At 34.8% G+C, this 10,851-nt stretch overlaps 1 protein-coding gene across 1 annotated transcript; it reads left to right on the top strand.

The window, feature by feature from the left end:
• The first annotated feature begins 390 nt into the window (after positions 1 to 390).
• LOC127660483 (alcohol dehydrogenase 1-like) lies at positions 391 to 10,070 on the top strand. The gene is made up of 9 exons (XM_052150750.1): positions 391 to 468; positions 1,139 to 1,240; positions 1,361 to 1,502; positions 6,719 to 6,806; positions 6,910 to 7,129; positions 8,125 to 8,385; positions 8,614 to 8,746; positions 8,845 to 8,983; positions 9,093 to 10,070. Exons 1-9 carry the CDS (start codon positions 451 to 453, stop codon positions 9,121 to 9,123), a joined length of 1,134 nt encoding a protein of 377 aa, XP_052006710.1. The 5' UTR covers positions 391 to 450; the 3' UTR covers positions 9,124 to 10,070.
• Positions 10,071 to 10,851: the final 781 nt, after the last annotated feature.

The raw sequence follows: 10,851 nt of genomic DNA, 5'->3' as shown, positions 1-10,851 counted from the left end.
AATATATATTATTAACAGTTTTGTTTTTCGTATTAACATGTTAGTTACAACATGTTACTACAAAATGTTAACAAATACAAATATGAATAAATTATTTACTCATCAGAAATGACTGTATATCCACCGCTGGATCAAGTCGTTCTTCAAAATGCAACTGAGTCACGCTCTTCTTCAGATGATTCTTCGACTTCAGAGGGTTTTAAAATCGCTCTTAAACTGTGTCAAATTCATTACAATAGACATCGATAAAACAACTATATGAAATTGGAGTCAAATCAAATTATTATTGAAGTCAGATTCAGTCTTAACTAAATCCAATAGATTATAAGTAAAATAAACATATTGGCCTTTGCCATAGAGTGTGGGAGGGGTGGATTGAGTATAAAAACGAGCACCAAAGAATCTCTTCCTCTCTTTGCATTCAACACAGCAATACAACCACGTTGGGATATGGCCACTGTAGGGAAGGTTTGTAAACTTTTCATTTGGTCTCTTTTTCATTTGTTCTGCAGAGCAGTTAATGCATTTTTAATGTTACTTCATCTCATTTCCAGTTGACCTATTGATCACCAGGGTACAAATTTACAATTCAAAGACAGAAATGTTTCATTCTGATTCAGTCAAATCAATTGAATAACAATTATGATAGGAACTGTACTGTTTTGAATGCTTTAAACCATCATTTATTGCTGCCATAAGCAAAATCTGGTTACACAATAATGTTGAATTGACTTGCTGCAGGGCTTTACTAATAATAATGCATAATAAAAAGATTGAAGGATAGAGTTCGATCTTTTATTTTGTATATAGCCTAACAATAATTATATTTAATAATAATAAAATATTTGTACATTTTTTTTTTAATTTTTCTTCAAATTATTTAGTGCAATGGAAATTATTTAACCTCGCTTAAACCACAAAAAAGTGTTCTGGTTAATAGTTATCTTCGATTGTGAAATACCACATAGCTGTGACTCTGAAAACAGATGTTTCATGTTTCCATTGGCAAAAACCTGACAGCTGGACAAGCTCCAAGAGCAGATAGAGAGCAGAGAACTTGCAACCACTCAAGTTCAGCAGTTGCATAAACATCTATAGTCCAAAAACACGCTGAGCCAACATTTTGTGTGTGCTTAAGGTGATTAAATGTCGGGCTGCTGTTGCCTGGGAGCCAAATGCTCCCCTGGTGATGGAGGAAATTGAAGTGGCACCACCAGAGGAAGGAGAAATACGAATTAAGGTATTTAAATGTTCTGCAAAAGCTGTGACATACCCAAGCCACTGATTTTCAAACCAGTTATTAAAGCATATGATACTGTTAACTATTTATTGGTTAACAAGGATTTTCCCTGTCCCATAGATTGTGGCTACAGGCGTGTGTCACACCGACCTGTACCACCTGTTTGAGGGGCAGCAGACGCGGGGCTTCCCCACTGTGCTGGGCCATGAGGGGGCTGGAGTGGTGGAGAGTGTGGGACCTGGAGTCACTGGTTTCAAACCAGGTCACAAATTAATACCACAGACTGTGGGGTCCAAATATCTGAGATGATACTGGAATAATTGGATTCAAAATCTAATTTAAATATGAAAACAAACAGATAATTTTTGTATTTTTAAATATAAAAACAAAGAAACATTATGACAGAAAATACATAAGAAATATGTAAGCTTCTGCCTTATTTAGGTTACAAATTAAATAAGCAAAGGTGACACTGACCATGTTAATTACTGTAACTTCAGGTCAGATTTCCTTTCTTCCACTGAAGCACACAAGATGCTCTTTAGAACATCTTTAAAGGAACAGTTCAACCAAAAATGAAATTCACTCATCATTTACTCATGCCTCAAGATGTTTGACATTCTTTATTCTGCAGAACACAAACAAAGATTTTAGAAGAATGTAACAGCTCTGTTGGTCCTTACAATGCAAGTGAATAGTGACCAGAACGTCGAAGCTTCTAAAAATCCAGTGGTTTAATCCATGCCTTCAGAGATGATATTATAGGTGTAGATGAGAAACGGATACATTTTTATGTCCTTTTTTTTTTGGCTATAAATCGCCACTTTCACATTCTTTAAAATTTTGAAAAAGAAATTGAAAGTGTAATTTATAGCAAATAAATATTGGATTACTATATTGCATTTATGTGCTTTTTGGAGCTTGAAAGTTCTGGCCACCATTCACTTGTATTGTAAGGACCTACAGAGCTTCTGTTATGTTCAGCAGAAGAAAGAAAATCAAACACATGAGTGTGAGTAAATCATGAGAGAAATTTAATTTTTTATTACATTTCCCTTTAAATCATGCTGGGGAAATTGTTGTTCTTGTTCATTTTATATTCTACACTTTTAATGTAAGTTACTAACAAAAAGTAGCTAACTACATTGAACCTATTTAAAGAAGAAAATGTTTTTTAAATATTTTGTTGTTCTGATTTTTTTATATTTGGTATAAATGCATGTTTAATATCCAATTAAACATGCATTTATACCAAATATAAAAAAATAAAACTAGAAAACACTATTTTATCAAACTGATTTGAAATAGAGTGATAAACAGCAACAATTAACAAAATATTTAACTTAAAAAAAGTAGACAATGCACAGCTTTTCTGCAGTTATCCAGGATGGACTTCAAAGACATTGGTCATTAATCTTACAGTTCAAACAAAATCGATGTTTAAACACTGACCCTTAACACTTACTTAGTTTAATCATTTTAAACCATGACTTTAACTATACATAAGTAATATTTACATTATATTCATAATGGGGTTAGCCAGAGGGGAACTGGCCCCCACAGTGAGTCTGGCTTCTCCCAAGGTTATTTTTCTCCATTAATCAACATCTTATGCAGTTCCTTGCCTCAGTCACCTTCGGCTTGCTCACTGGGATTATAAATACAATTATTATTTAATTATTTATATATAAACACGATTCACAATCGTATTTTATCTAATTACACAATGATGATTCATCGACATTATAGACATTACATGTTTATCTGTTAATGCCTGATCTTCTGTTAAGCTGCTTTGAAACGATGTGTGTTGTGAAAGGCGCTATAAAAAATACAATTGACTTGACAGCTTAAGTGAATTAGTGAATCATTCAGGTAAACTAGTTCATTTACATGATCCATCCAAACGAACTGACTTACTACAGTGAACTGGAGTTTCCAACTCTAAATAGCCTATAACTGAGTCGTTTGTTTTAGTTGGTTCATTTACATGAACTTTTCTAAACACCAATTCACTCAAATGATTTGGACTGCCCAGCAGTGCATGAGGACAATTTAGGTGAGCTTGTTTGATTTCTCCACTCCATAGATGCATTTTGACCAGTGTTGGGTATAATACATTACTAAGTAATTAATTAATGTAATTAAATTATTTTTCACTAAAAAAAGTAAATGATGGGATTACTCTTAATTTTCAGTGATTTATTTACAGTTACTTCTGATGTAATTGCGTTAAATTCTGTATAGACTCTAGAACAATTCTATATAAAACAATCGTGAATTTAAATCGAAATGTAACATCTAATGTTAAAATATATGTTTTCTAATTTAACGCTGCCCCCTTTAAATTCTTTGGCCAATTAACTAAAAGAACAGTTTCATGTCTATCCTTGTATTTTTCATCTGGACGAGGTTGATTAGGGTTTTAGAAAGTAATTAGTGATAAGTAATGCAATTACTTTTCAGACAGAGTAATTAGTAAAGTAATCTAATTACACTGTAGAAGATGTAATTAGTAGTTAGTAATTCATGCACATACACATTTTTTTAGAGTAACTTACCCAACACTGATTCTGTTACAATGAAGCATTTTGTGACAATCCTCCATTCGATGGAAAATGTAATTTGTTCATGGAAACGCTACACTCTTGTGAAAATAGCTGAGCAACTGCAACACTACTGAAAAATATAGCCTAGTTACAGAGGTGGGTAGTAATGCGCTTCATTTACTCAATTACATTTACTTTTTGAAAAAAAAATATATATTTTAGAGTAGGTTTAAAAGTGGGTACTATTTACTCTCACTCAAGTAAATTTCTAAATAAAAAAAAAATTACTTTTACTTCATACACTCGAAATTAGAGTGCATTGTGGGTAAGAATGAGTGAACAAAATTAGGGAATGAGTGGCTCACATAGTGGATAGCGGGGCAGTTTCAGACACAGCGTGTGTTCTGTGACCAGTATTGAAATGTTTCCAAAACTCTCTTCTTATTGACAAATTCATCCAGATCTGACAAGAGCCCTTAGAGGGATAGTTCACCCAAATATTTTAATTCTCTCATGATTTACTCACCCTCATGACAGATGTGTATGACTCTTTCATCTGCTGAACTTGAATGAAGATTTTTAGAAGAATATCTCAGTTCTTTTGGTCCATACAATGCAAGTGAATAGGTGCCAACATTTTAAAGTCAGCATAAAAGTAATCCATAAGACTTCAGTGGTTAAATCTATATCTTTAGAGGCAATGTGATCGGTGTGGATGAGAAACCAGCGGCGGGCCGTGCATTTAAATTCTAGGCCTTCAGTGTGATTCATGCCATTAAGAAAACACAGTTTCACAATGAATAAGACCCCCTATGCCTTTGGACATTATACATTAATTTGCAGCTAACTAATAATACCAATTGACATTAATAAACACGTCCACACACGAAAGCCAGAACTCGAAATGACACTTAACCCTTAAGCAAGCCTAATTTTAACTGTAGCATGACTGCTTTGTAAAATGAACATCTCTCGAACAGACGTTAAAAAATCATTATTTTTCATATGAATCTACCAAGGAAGTTATGCTGCGTTCCATTCAAATTGGATGTGGGATATTCCTACCTTAAATGCATTCCATTCCATGATATTCGGAACTGCAACACTCCCGTTCGCTTAGCAGGGGTTTGATTCTCATTAGAGATGTCTCCTAGCAACCCAACTGATAAACAATGCTGCAGCGCTAGCATTTGTGCTACAGGTGTACGATTATCAAAAGAGATTATAATGTTTTATACACCGGTTTCTGCAGGTGTTTGTTAAACAAGCTTTAATATCATGTAATGTGGAAACGAACTCATTTATCGATTCACCCAAAGTCATATGGGTTTGGAACAACATGGAACATCATGATGAATGATGACAGAATTCCCATTAGTAATAATAATAATAATAATAATTCTGTAATACATGTTAAATGTGTATTATGTAATGGAATATAGGGTAGATAATGTCCATTATGTCATTTGTGAAAATAATGAGTTACTCTTTTAATTCGATACTTTCTTACTCTTACTCAAGTAATTATTAATGTTAGTACTTTTACTTCTACCTGTGTAACTATTTTTTTTAAGTAATTGTACTTTTGAGTCAGTTTTTGGCTACTCTACCCACCTCTGGCTAGTTAATTTAGTAGCGTCTCTACTTTGAGTTTTAGTACTCCTGAGACTATATAGCCGGAGATGGAGCATTTGTATTAAAACAAATGGGAGAAATTGGAACACCCAATAGAGCGCAACAGTCTGGTTCCGGAAGTAAAACATCCCATTCATTTATCCCATAGATTAATTGATTTTCAGCGATAACATAACAATCTTTAAAGACAAACATACCATGAGCTCCGAGGTTGTTCATCGATGGTATATGCTTCTGTTGAAGCCATCCATCTGCATATTTCAACTTCATTGTTTTAAAATCATGTTTCATTGCAGAATTCATAGTAAACAACTACATTACCCATAGTACAGCAGAGAACATTCCACCAATCAGAGAATGAATGAAACTTGCAAAATGTGCCTCGGAGCGACCGCACGCTCCCACGACACACTGTGAATGACGTAATAGAGTCGGTCTCCCTTACTTATATTTGTACATATCGGGATATTAAGCAATAAACTTCAAATATATTGTTTCTATACTTATAAACAACAGCCTAAAATCAATAGTTTTATATATTCCCATTGTTTTGTATTCAATTACATCATTCACAATGCTTCATGGGATTGTAGTCTTTGCCCACATGAAAGGTGGTAAGTACACAGTCTTGTACCCTTGTCTTTGTCCGATTTTCAAACACTTTTTTGCCTTAAAACAAAGTTTGTGATGTTGTGATTCACCTCGGAGCTGGTTGGTTTGGTTCATGTCTCACAACTCTTTTATGAATGATTTAATTAAAACTCTATGGCAGAAATGAATGAGGAAAATACTTCCGGAACCCCATGGCTGAAAAAGTGGGTGGGCACTGTTGTGCTCTATATGGTAGATGTAGATAAGGAAGTCCAGCCTTAACTGTAAAAGTGGTGATCACCTTTTAGATACAGACACTGCATGTCAATCAACTCGAGAACGCCCATGCACATTAGCTGGAGCAGCCTGACTTAAAGTGTTCTTTTTTACTTTTTACATGATCTGAGCTATGGAAGCACACTTAATGATACCATTATTGTCAGACTTTACTGCTTATTTAAAATATGTTCTTTAATCGTCATCTTGACCAACTGTTTTGGAGAGTTCGTTCTTTTCCAATTCAAGAAGATAGGAGCTGCACTTTTATGCCGCTTGAATACATAGAAATGGCTGCCCGGGAGCGTTCCCAAGATGGCCGCCGTGTGGACAGACTTGCCTTGAAAGGGACTTTGGTTATTTCCACTTGTAGATGCATTGCTAAGCGTGGCTTAAAACATCTGTACCTCTGTGTTGTGATGAATAGGTGATAAGGTGATTCCACTCTTCCTCTCTCAGTGTGGAGAGTGCAAGTTCTGTAAATGTCCAAAAACGAACCTTTGTGACAGCAGCTGGTAAGAATCGCAAACATACAATACATCAAAAGTAATACATAAAATGTTCTCAAATGTCATCCTCCTGCTTTTTGTAAGCTTTCAAAGTCTGTTTGCCTGACAGGTCAAGTAAGTATTATGATGTGATGTCTGATCCCACCTCACGTTTTACTTGCCGTGGTCGGCCCATCCTGCAGTTCATGGGTACAAGTACCTTCTCTGACTACACTGTCATAAATCAGATTGCTGTAGCAAAGATTCGGGATGACGCCCCACTCGACCGCGTGTGCCTGCTTGGATGTGGCATCGCTACTGGCTATGGAGCTGCTATCAACACAGCAGGGGTGCGTGTATAGCTCTGTATACTAACCATAGTGTACACAGGCATGCTTTGTAGTAATTTTGTGAATACTTTGAATATACAGTGACCCCATAAAGTATTTGGAAACTTACAGAACAGTTTTATGAATGTCTTTGCATTACATAACAAAATATCAAACCAACAAGCACCCTTTGCCAAACAAATCCTTTAAAAATCAAAAGGAGTTTTAAATTTTTTAATTAAGACATAAGTATTTGGACACTTTAAGTTTGTCAAACATTAGTTGAACATGTTCATATTAAACGTGATGAACTACTGCACATCTGCTAGTGCAAATGTACAAATTTGAGGGGAACTGAATTCTTACATCCACTAAAATAACCATGGGATCAGTGGTTTAAAAGTAATAGCAAAATTGACAAGGAAATGTGAAATTAGTTCTGAGAAAGGTTGCTGAGGCCATTTGATATGATATTTTGTTTTATAATGCCATGACATCCATACATTTTTAAAGGGTTAGTTCAACCAAAAAGGAAAATGATCTTATCATTTACTCACCCTCAAACAAAGATTTTTAAAAGATCTCAGCTTTGTTGGTCCATACAATGTAAGTGAATGGTGACCGGAAGTTTGAAGCTCCAAAAAGCAGTTCAAGGCAACAAAAAACGAATCCATTAGGCTCCAGTGGTTAAATATATCATATCATTTATGAAGACATGGAGTCATATGGATTACTTTTGTGCTGCATTTATGTGCTTTTTTGAGTTAAACAATTTTGAACCCTGTTGACTTGCATTGTTGTATGGACCTACAGAACTGAAATATATTTTTAAAAATCTTTGGTTTCAGCAGAAGAAAAAAGTCATACACATCTGGGATGGCATGAGGGTGAGTAATTAATGAGATCATTTTTATTTTTGGAAGAACTATCCCTTTAAGGGTTATTTTTAAGTTTCTAAATACTTTTTGGGGCAACAGTATGGTACAAAGGTAACTGGTTTGTTTTTGTGTGTAAAGGTTACTCCAGGTTCTGTGTGTGCAGTTTTTGGGCTGGGTGCAGTAGGTCTCGCTGCTGTCATGGGTTGTAAAAATGCTGGAGCTTCTCGGATCTTTGCTGTTGATATCAATGAACAGAAGTTTGAAATGGCAAAGGTTTTCGGTGCCACTGATTTTGTGAATCCAAAATCATACAATAAACCTGTCAGTGAAGTACTGGGAGAAATGACCAATGGAGGAGTGGACTTCTCACTTGAGTGTGTGGGCAACACAGCAGTAATGGTAAAATCTGGGATCAAAATCAAATTTCATTTTTATAAATATTCAAGATTCTGCACTATTTCAAGGTCTCTAATTAAATAGCTTTTGAAGCACGTAAGATGCTCTTTCTCAAAGCATGCTGGGATAACATGGATCATCAGTATTTGCAATTTTAGAGTTTGGGTGCATTTATATGAAGTTTTCAGTACTTGTTATCTATTTATTCATGAATTGATGATGTTTTTACAGAGGAGTGCACTGGAGTCATGTGTTAAAGGTTGGGGTGTGAGTGTTTTGGTTGGATGGACTGATGTGTCAGATTTTTCTGCACGGCCGATTCAGCTCATATCTGGGAAAACCTGGAAAGGTTCTCTATTTGGAGGTAAGCAAGCTTTCAGTTATCCTTTTAATGCTCTTGGAGAAGAAACTTGAGTACAGTATATGCCTATCAATACATTCATTTATTTTTGTGTGATTAAGGTTTTAAGAGCAAGGACAGTGTTCCAGGGCTGGTTCAGGACTACATGTCTGGCAAAATAAAGCTTGATGAGTTTATAACCCACAACATGAGTTTGGAGCAGGTCAATGATGCCATCAACCTCATGAAGACTGGAAAATGGTAAATGTCTCAATCCAATTCTTACTATCACTTTTCTGGTGTTTTAGTTTTGTTTCTCAGGTTTAATACTGTAATAATAAAGTACTATTCATTTTTTTCTATCTTGCAGCATTAGAACCATCTTGAATGTTTCCAATTGAGAAGCATATCATCCAAACTCAACCAGTTTCTAAGCCACAGTTATAGTCTAAACTGTTTATTGCTTGTTCCACAAATAGGGTACAAAATACAGCCTGAAATTTGCAAAAAAAAGAAACAACAAAAAACTATTCAATATTCAAATATTTTGAGCTGTTTTGTTTTCTACCCATTTTCTGTGAGGTTTGCAACTTTTGCAAAAAAACCCCTGTTAAATAACTAAGAAAATGTCTAAATACAGTGTAGAAACCTGAAATGTGTGGATTTATTATTTTATAGCAATACACATAAATAGGTGACGAAATAAAACAGACAAAATCCATACAATTACTTTTTTTTATTTTTTATTTACCAATAAATAACCTACTCCAGAATGGGTAACGGGGTTAAATGATTGAGCTTGAAGAATACAGGCACCACTACAATTTGTGTTGTCAAAGTTACTTCCGGACATTTCTGGATATAGTAGAAAATATTAAAGACCCCTGAGGTGGGGCAGGCCATTTATGGTGGTTTAAACCATCTATTTTTTATGTTAGGTTAATTTTATGTTAGATATTAGTTTGTCAAATGGATCTTGTAGTTCTCACAATACACAGAGGATTTGTAGTGGTGGGAAAGCAAAGTGTACTGTATTTGTGGAATGTGCCTTCTCTAGTTTCTTTACAGTACTTCTGTACCAGCTGAGTGCATGCAAGGATCTGTTTTAATAGCATATTCCAGCCCACTGCTTCATTAAATGCTTTCACTTGCCTTTTTCAACAACTTTCAAGTTGTGTTATAACAAAGCACAATGTATATTACACATGGTTATGGAAGAATGCATGCAAAACTTTATGTATTTCACCAAAATATTGTTCAATTCATCTGCAACAACATCTTTCTTAAAACTTTTCAAAGAAAATGTTATCTAATCTGTGGCAAATAAAAAAAGAGACAAGCAGACAAATATTTTCAAGTGCTTTTGTATAACCGATTTATGATGCAGTTAAAAACAGTTAATTTCACTCCTCTGAACCATACTCCAGAACATTTGTCTAGCTTACATAACAATCATTGTAATGTTAAGGGGTACCCAAATGTATGCAGAAACATTCACCCTGCAGACCCAAACACTGATAAACACTAAATACTCTACTGTATGTCTTCCTCAACTTTATTATCTCGATTTGCAGAAACAATTTCACAAGACTCATTGCGACTGTATGTTGTCTTCTGGCCACTGTTCTGCATTTTATAGTTTTTGAGAAAACTAATGGGAAGAATTTGTCAGAGTCACTGCAGACAAAGATGTTGCCTTCTGAGATGATTTCTGAAAGAGGCAACAGAACTAAAGTGACAGCTTACAGTATACCTTGTACTCATGTTCTGCCTTGTTAGAAATTGAAATGTGTCAGTGAAAAGCAGTAACAATAATTGAATAAGGATGAATCCTCTTGGATGACTGCAAAAAAATTGCAGCTGCATAATAGTTTGGCTAAAAAGTCTGTCATACTGCAATATACTCACCCTCATGCTGTCCCAAACCCCAATGGCTGATTAATGTGGAACACAAAATGAGAAATTTGAATATCTTAGTCCATCTTTCCAATACAACAGCAGTTGATATACTATCTTGTTTTAAATCTTAAAAATTACCGATACGTACCATTAAAGTATAGTATTATATAGAATATAAACTAATGATTCAAAACATTATCACTGAATATTTCCTGATGGGATGGCCTCTT

Source organism: Xyrauchen texanus, chromosome 20 (genome assembly GCF_025860055.1).
Source record: "Xyrauchen texanus isolate HMW12.3.18 chromosome 20, RBS_HiC_50CHRs, whole genome shotgun sequence".
In the NCBI taxonomy this organism is placed as follows: domain Eukaryota; kingdom Metazoa; phylum Chordata; class Actinopteri; order Cypriniformes; family Catostomidae; genus Xyrauchen; species Xyrauchen texanus.
This window is presented reverse-complemented; position numbering and strand designations above follow the sequence as displayed.

Excerpts from the sequence above, each read along its gene's own strand:
- LOC127660483 (XM_052150750.1), top strand. Across the intron at positions 8,386-8,613 it reads TGGGCAACACAGCAGTAATG|AGGAGTGCACTGGAGTCATG; the intron begins GTAAAATCTGGG and ends ATGTTTTTACAG. Across the intron at positions 8,984-9,092 it reads CTCATGAAGACTGGAAAATG|CATTAGAACCATCTTGAATG; the intron begins GTAAATGTCTCA and ends TCTATCTTGCAG.